The sequence below is a fragment of the Podarcis filfolensis genome (genome assembly GCF_964270895.1).
Source record: "Podarcis filfolensis genome assembly, chromosome: 1".
Lineage (NCBI taxonomy): Eukaryota > Metazoa > Chordata > Lepidosauria > Squamata > Lacertidae > Podarcis > Podarcis filfolensis.
Window position 1 is genome coordinate 115,531,697 of NC_139604.1, and position 8,347 is coordinate 115,540,043.

Below are 8,347 nucleotides of genomic sequence, written 5' to 3' on the forward strand. Positions count from 1 at the left end.
TTGTACTGAAGTATTGCTATCTTTCTTTGCAGGCTATTCACAAGGCTTTCTTAAATGTCCATGAGAATGGCACAGAAGCTGCAGCTACTACTGTTTTTGAAAGTGTCCCCTACTCCGTGCCCCCTGAAATTAAGTACAACCGCCCCTTTCTGATGGTAATTGTTCATGAGAAAACCAGCACCATCTTGTTCTTAGTAAAAGTGAAGAATCCTACTGAGACATGACTGAACAACTTGTGCCACAGCACAGAAAACTTTGGTTTCCAATATGAGGCATGTTTGAAAAGATGCTTTTAGGGATCACGTACTAGGGCCATTGCTATAACATGTTCCCAAACAAATTAAACACTAGTTGAGTTGTCTGCAAAATCATTTGGTGTCTTCCTTCCTTCCTTCCTTCCTTCCTTCCGTCCGTCCGTCTGTCTTTCTTCACAGACTTAAAAATATGCAGTGTATATCAGGGGAACAACATGAGTGATTGAGTTACTGAAATTAAGCCAGGAGTTTCTTTCCTGGCACCTGTGGGTTCCATGGCATCTGCAAAGGCTTTCACTGGTGCCCCTGGGTAGGAACCCCAAAGAGAGCTTTCAAGAATAGTAATGTTCTTCCCCCCTAGAAAGAATGTTATGGGGCAAAATGTGCAAGTTCCTTCAAACAAAGGCTGGTAGAAGATACTGCATACCACAGATACCAGTCAGGCCCCCAATGATAAACCTGGATTAATGAGTGCCCACACGTGCACAAAGCAGAAAGTTGCAGACCCAGGTCATGCATTCCCCCTGCCACTTCACCATGAGGACCAGAAATGAAGGGCACCACACAATTAGTATGGGATCAAATCAGGCCACAACTTTATTGACTACAGATGTAGAGGTTTGGCTTAGGCAATGGGTAACAATTTACTTCTGGACCGTATGCCAGAAATGACTTCAAGGGTCAACCCAGCAGTGGGGATTCCTATGACTTACATCTAATGGGGTAATCCTGGCAGGGATTGCTGCCTAGAGGAGCACTGAGGCTCAGGTCCCCATTTGGGCATATGGACAGAAGCAACTCCTACACAGATCCCTTTATCGGGGTACCGTATTTGGGGAAGGAGAGGTGAGGGTACAAACGCCCCGTCCAGCCAAGACCAAGGTTATCCAGTGTCTAGACCACCAAACATGTGATGATTGCTATGATGTAAACAAAACCCTCAGGCCATAGCCAATTTGCCTGAAAGGCAATTTCCTACACAGCCCTGAATACAGTGGTACCTCAGGTTAAGTACTTAATTCATTCCGGAGATCCGTACTTAACCTGAAACTGTTCTTAACCTGAACTTTAGCTAATGGGGCCTCCTACTGCTGCTGCGCCACCGGAGCCCAATTTCTGTTCTCATCCTGAAGCAAAGTTCCAGCCAGAGAGTGGACCTCCGGATAAATGCTCCGGTGGGTCTGGGAGCTGGCAAGCCTCCCGGGTGGGCGTTTTTCTAACAGCTTGCACATGGGTTAGCAGCACAGCACCTCCGAGGGAGCTCACCTGTGTTTTCTTTCCCAGGGGAATCAGGGTGTGGCAAATTCGCCCCCTGTTCAAGTGTGACAGCGGCGTTGTGTAAAATTGCTATGCAAGTTTTCGTGTGTGTTCATTCTTGTGTTTTAAGGTAATCTTGTGTGCTGTATTTTTGTTGTTTTTTATGCTGCCCAAGATGAAAGTCAGGCTGTGAATGTTCATAATAAAATAAAATAATAAATAAAATAATGACGACATATGTGTGAAATCGCTCTTGGGTTTCAAGCACTTCAAGTCCACCTTGGGCAAACATCATTTGAATTACAATAAGCAATAGCTAGTCAACCTAAAACAACAACAACAATGCCATGAATGCTTCAGTTGTTTAATAATTTGTGCCAATAGCGGCCTTAACTCAAAATACAATTTCATACACATTGTACACTAAACCAGAACATAATTGTAAGTCATGCAAATGTATCCTAGCTGTGTAATTACTTCTTCTGAGGGTTTGCAACTCTTCCCATGAACAAGATGGATTTGGTGATGTCATGGAATATAAGAACGAGGAAGGGCGTGTTGAACCTCACTATAAGAGGCTTGCTCCGCCCAACTGCTTCCACTGCAGTGGCAGCTGCAGCTTCAGTGCCAGCCTCGTGGACATTCAGAACAGCTTCGTGAAAAGCCTGCCAGCGAGACAATTAAGAATTAGTCTCCAACATAGGCCAATATCTTATGATTAGACAGAGATGGTCCTGGCCCTTGCAAGCAGAAGAGGGTATGCGAGACAATATTCATGTTGTCATTTCTCACAACTATGATGTATTAATCTCTCTTTCCCACCAATCATGAGGGTATTGTGCACGCCTCCAGTTATTCAAGAATTTGTCCTCAGGAGACTGTACACTTTCTCTTCTTCCTCACCATTGCTAGGGTTAGTTCAAAAATGCATCACAAGTTTTACTCTTTTCAAGATGAAATCTGGTCTCACATTTTCAAAGTAAGCCCAAGGTTACTTTGATCATGATTGTGATGCATGGCATGAACAAATATATGTTTGACTAGATCTCCCAATTATTATCTATCTGTTCATGTAAGAGTCTTAATCAATGGAGGGGGGGGGGTAGAATTGGATCTGAGTGGTGTATATATAATTTTTATTAAATTTTCTATTTTACAATTTCAACTAAACGTTTTACATAAAATATCAATGACTTCCCTTCTTCCCTTTCCATGGTTCATTTTGCATATCTTGTATCCTTGTATATTTTTCAAAAATTATTTCAATTGCTTTTCCATTATTCCATCTGTCAACGATTATTCACACTGTTGAATTTATCTTACTGCTGCCAGCATTTTCAGCTGTACACAGTTATTTTCCATATAATCAGTAAATGTTTTCCAATCTTATTTTTCTCTTATTCTATACGTTAAGTCTGCCAGTTGTGCATATTCTGTCAACTTAAGTTGCCAGTCTTCTTTAGTTGAGACCTTGCTCACTCTATAGACTAACTATGAGAAGAAGTTCCAGATTGATAACCAAAGGGTGATCATCTTGAAAGAAATCCTGATGAGAATATTGAAAAAAAGAGCCAGCTATAAAGCTCTGACAGAAACCTTGAGAAGTAACAGAATAAGATACAGATGGGAGTATTCCAGAAGGCATTTCATTTTTACTCATAAAGGGAAAAAACAAAGATGTAGGTTTCCAAACGAGGCAGAAATGTTATTGAAGGGGGGGGCATTTAAAGATAAAGAGACCAAGTAGAGATGAAGAAGACAGGAGGACAAATAGATCAGGATGATAATGAACCTGTAGATGCATGAAATAAGGTAAAAAACTACATGAAAATGATGTATCGTTGGTACCTAACCCCAGTTAAGATTGCAAAGATGTATAAAATCTCCACAAAAGTATGCTGGAAATGTAAAGATAATGACGGCACCTTTTTGCATATGTGGTGGACTTGTAGAAGGGCAAAAGACTTCTGGGAAATGATTTATAATGTGTTTTAAAAACTATTTAAGATAACCTTTCATAAAAAACCAGAAGCCTGTTTGCTCGGAATAGTGGGGGAAGAGATACCAAAGAACCTAAAGAGATTGTTTAAGTATGCTACCACGGCCGCCAGAATGCTGCATGCCCAAAAATGGAAAGAAGAAGGTACACCAACGAAGGAAGAATGGATAGCGAAGATGATAGACTATGCCGAAATGGCAAAATTTACCGTGAGGATTAGGCAACAAGATGATAAATTTTTTTCACAGGATTGGATAACATTTATAGAATATGTTAAAGAACACTGCAAATATGTCAAAACATTAGCAGGGTTGTAACATTTATGATGGGTTAAATTTGGACAATCTGTTCATAAATAAGATTTGAAATTTATAGAGGAAAAATAATGATATGCAAGATGACGATTGATTGGAATTGGAAGCCATGGGAGGAAGTCAGACAAGATGAATTTGGTGCATAATTATTTTCCTTTGTATAAGAACAAGCATGAAGGGGGCCTCCCAGCCTGTTCACAGGTCCTTATATGATCAGTGAAAACAGTTGGTCCTGGCAAGTACTAACCACTCTCAGTCTTAACCTGATAAGTGCCACTTGTCCAGATTTTAATTTGTCTGAATTAATTTTAGGATGCATTTTAATTAATTGATGCCTGTTTTTATGCATACTGTGTTATTTATATGATGTTAGCCGGGGCTTAAGGGTTTCTCCACCAGTTCTGTTAGAAGACCTGGGGCTTTTCCTCAACTGTCATCAAACAGTTTGTGGTGCCTCTTCATCAGCACAGCTGGAATACCAAGTATTTAAGTATTTTTTGGCTCCTCCTCTTCATGGGAGATGGGATTGTGGTGCAAGCACTCTAAAACATTTGACTCAAAATGTAGGGTGAAATAAAATAAAGAGCCTTTGGATCAACGTGATTGATTTTGAGACGCCTACCTTGGAAACCTTCAGATCAGGGTTCCCAGTAAATCCAGAGAGGTCTGCTCTGTTTGTGAATACGTCAGTAATACCCATTTTTCTTAATAGCTCTTTGACAGAATAGCTGCCCGAGATTGAAAACTTTGGAAGAAATAGATGTATTCTCCTGTTGAAAGAGGAATCAGAGGCTGGTGAGGTACACTTTGAGAAAAATGCATAAGGCAAATAATGGAAATTTACAATATGGCTAGATTAAAAGGGGCTGTCAATTATTGCTAAAAGCACAAGATTAAAAAAAATAGTAGCCAATGACCACAATAAATAGATTTTTATAACAATGGGGTTATATCCAGTGCTAGTCCTACTCAGAGCAGACCCCTTGAAATTAATAGGCAAGACTAAAATATCTCCATTAATTTTAATGGATGTGCTCTGAGCAGGACTACAACTAGATAAAGCTGAAAGAATGTATTAAGATCTCTATATATGCACACATAGGATCATAGAATTGTAGAGTTGGGATGGACGTTGAGGTTCATCTATTCCAAACCCCTGCAATCCAGGACTATGCATCTGTCTCATACAGGGATTGAGCCTGCAATCGTGGATCCAGAATTGGCCTCCACAATCACTTTGCGGACTCATTGTTAAAATCGTGTATATGGAAGAAAATCTTACTCGGCTATTAGTGATCACCAAAGAAGAAGCTTGGCATTATCAGCACTGTGCTATAACCAACGGAATTGATATATTCAAGTGCAACACTCTTTCCATGACTCCATGCTCACTTACCGTGGTTTCAGTGAATTCATCCATTTTAACAAAACGTCTTCGTTAAGAGCATTTTCCAACTGCTCCATTTGCCCTTGGTCAGGAAGAATAAATAATGCTGAAGCATGGCCCTTGTAAGGGAGCTTCACAACCTGACAGGATAGGATGTTATCACGGTAAGTCTCGAACTGGCTGTTTTTGTTCATCATCGGGACTTTGACCGTTGTTCGTTCATCCACAAAGAAGTCATTTTCTTTTGTCTTCTGAGAATCAAAAGGTTTTTCCCAAAAGGCTTATGGAAAGAACAACAACAGCATACAGGTCATTGGAGACAGAGAGCAGGAGGAAGAGAGCCAAAATAAGACCATGCTTAAGGTAAAAAGCCATTTCACAAACTCTAAAAGGAATATGACTTTTTGGAACAATAAAAACTATTTTTTTTCATTTCTGGAAATTCAGTCTTAGGTATTCCTAGTGGATTTTAGTGCAGGAATAAGCAAAAAGAACTTACAACAGTGTATAAAACAAGTCCTCATGACTTACCTTTCAAGAAGATATAATTTACAAGAACCATTACAGCCTCTGGGTCAGGCTTCTTGTAAACATTGACTAATTTCCCATCAGTTTTCTTTTCAATGTAGCTATTGATTTGACTTTCAGCTTCCTCAGGATTTTTGAAATTAGTTGGCAAAACTTCTGTCTCATAAAAAGTTTTTGCATCATCCAAGAACTTGTCTAGGAGTTGCACTTGGTCATCTGCGAATAGGGCATTCCCAATGCTCAAGTGGATTTCACCATTGGGGTTGCTTAGCATCTGGAAGAGATGGCGGAAACCTTCGTGTATTTCCTGCTCACTGATATCTGACTGGCTAAAGCCAAGTCCTGACAAAAGCTCACTCAGCGTGGTGGTTCCAGCTCCCAGTGACACCATGGCAAACGCAGTGGAAATGCTCAAAGGTGAAAAGAAAATGTTATCGTGAGGAGTTTCGGAAGCAAGCCGGTGGTATAATCTAAAGGCAAATCCAGTATTTCCTCGGGCTATCTTCAAAGAGGGTAGATCACTGCCATGGTCTTCCTGGCGTTCAAAAGTATAGTGGCAGTGGGGAAAAACACAGAGCCCAGCAAGAAGCACATATAGGTAGGTATGAGACATTGTTTTCCTCTGGAAGTAGTCTATACAGAAAGAATCACATTAAAAATTTCTCATTACCATGACATAATGAAGAATGTTTGCAGTTGGGTAGTGTCTATTAGCTTACTAGCTGCATGAGTTCTTTTCTACTAAGGCAAAACACCAAGTGTCCTCACGATATCCAAGGTCACTGGACAATCGAAGTTGAACTGTGTTCATCTCACACAGAGCTACCACAGTGATGACATAGACATCTCAAGCCAAAGACATCTCAAGCCATAGACATAGACATCTCAAGCCAAAGAAGGCCCATAACAGAAAGCAGAAACTGCGGCCTCGAATCAATGCTGCCAGAACAATCATCCCTGAACTTTGCTTTGGCTTCCTTGGAATGTTGTTACGGTAAGTGATCCTGCAGATTTATCACCTAGGACTATTCCTTTAGGGTATCATAAACATTTTCACCCTCATCCCTAATGGATGATTTAATCTGAACCAGGCACTCTTCAGATCCTGCACACTTTCCCCCGGCAATCATTTTAAACTGTCTTTTCCCATTCAGGTTCAGACAGAGCCCATCCCTTTTGTACAGACCTGGGTTTTCTGGAAGTGTTCCCAAGTGCCGCTTGGCACTTGATGCTTGATTGTTTGGGCTGAGATTCTGAGACTCCCGTCTTGCTTGAACAGCAGGTTTTTTTTCAGGTGCTTTCAATTTATAACTCCGGATAGCATCTCCCTCCTCCTGCAGCAGCCAATTAGATCAGAACAGCTAACTAGCCACAGCAGCAACCATTAAGTTCATGAGGTCATTATTTGGAAGGGGAAAAAATAGATGTGGCCTAACTACTGAGCTGTGTAAGAAGAGGGAAATGTTGCTTTTCCATAAATAGAATAAATAAATAAATAAATAAATAGGAGCTTCCTGCAGCCAATCAGAAGCTGCACTTTGAAAGTCAAACTTTTCAACTTCTGGAACGAATTCTGTTTGACTTCCAAGGTACGACTGTATGCTTTTCTTGATTTGGACACAGTTCTTCTGTTGATGCAACCTAGAATAGCATTAGCTTTTTTTTTTCCTGCTTCATCACACTTTCCTAGTGGTCTATGAAGACCCCTAGTTCTTTTTCACATATATTGCAGGCAAGCCATGTGTTCCTATCTTATTTTTTTACAGCTGTTTCTTCCTGCCTAAGTACAGAACCTGAAATCTATCTTTATTACAATTCACTTTGTTAGTTTGGGCTGAGTATTCCAATCTGTTAGGGAAATCTTGAATGCCCATTATATCTTCAGTGGCATTAGCTCCCCCTACCAGATTGGAACCATCTGAAGATTTGATTAGCATCCCCCTCAATCCCTTCATCCAGGCCACTTATAAAAATGTTGAGCAACAATGAACCCAGAAAAGAATCCTGTGGCACTCCACTTGTACTTTCCCCCCAAGATGATTTGGAATATTGTGTACGGTTCCGGCTGCCTCACCTCAAAATGGATACTGCAAAGGCAGAACAGGTTCAGAAATGACGAAGAGCAGCTCCTGTATGAAGAAAAATTGCAGCATGTGGGACTTTTTTGTTTAGAGAAAAGGCGAGTGAGAAACTGAATGGGGAAGGTTCGGGACAGATAAAAGAAAGGACTTCTTCTCTCAGCACACAGTTCAACTATGGAACTTGCTCCCTCAAGAGGCAGTAAAGAACACCAACTTGGATGGCCTCAAAATAGGATTAGAAAAATTCATGGAGGAGAGGGCTGTTAATAGCCACCAACCAAGATGGCTATGCTTTGCCTTCACTTTCAGAGGCAGTATGAAACCAAGAGGGAAGAGTACTCTTGTGCTTGCTTATTTGCAAGAGGCATCGAGTTGACATCGCTGAGAAAAGGATGCTGTGCTAGAAAGCCACTAATTTATGATCAGAAACCAACCATTTTCTTGATCACTGAATATATAAATTAAATTGCAAGGGTAGACCTGGGTCCAAGTTAAAGGTTTCATCATTTGGATCAGTTTCAAAGGAA

General features: G+C 40.6%; 2 protein-coding genes across 5 annotated transcripts in view; one reads left to right on the forward strand and one right to left on the reverse strand.

Annotated features, from left to right (window-relative positions):
* LOC310762864 (kallistatin-like) overlaps positions 1-368 on the forward strand; it is a 46,664-nt gene extending 46,296 nt beyond the window's left edge. For all 4 annotated transcript variants that reach the window (XM_083614517.1, XM_083614519.1, XM_083614520.1 and 1 more), the window contains one exon: positions 33-368. In XM_083614517.1, the coding sequence (XP_083470643.1) occupies positions 33-224 (192 nt within the window). In that variant the 3' untranslated portion in view covers positions 225-368. The remainder of the gene's footprint in view (positions 1-32) is intronic.
* A 1,616-nt stretch (positions 369-1,984) lies between these two features.
* Positions 1,985-6,352, reverse strand: LOC310744868 (alpha-1-antitrypsin-like; the record flags this gene model as incomplete). Its single annotated transcript, XM_083576703.1, has 4 exons — positions 1,985-2,176; positions 4,447-4,594; positions 5,221-5,491; positions 5,743-6,352. The coding sequence occupies 4 exons, from the start codon at positions 6,350-6,352 to the stop codon at positions 1,985-1,987; spliced, it is 1,221 nt and encodes a 406-aa protein (XP_083432829.1).
* Positions 6,353-8,347: the final 1,995 nt, after the last annotated feature.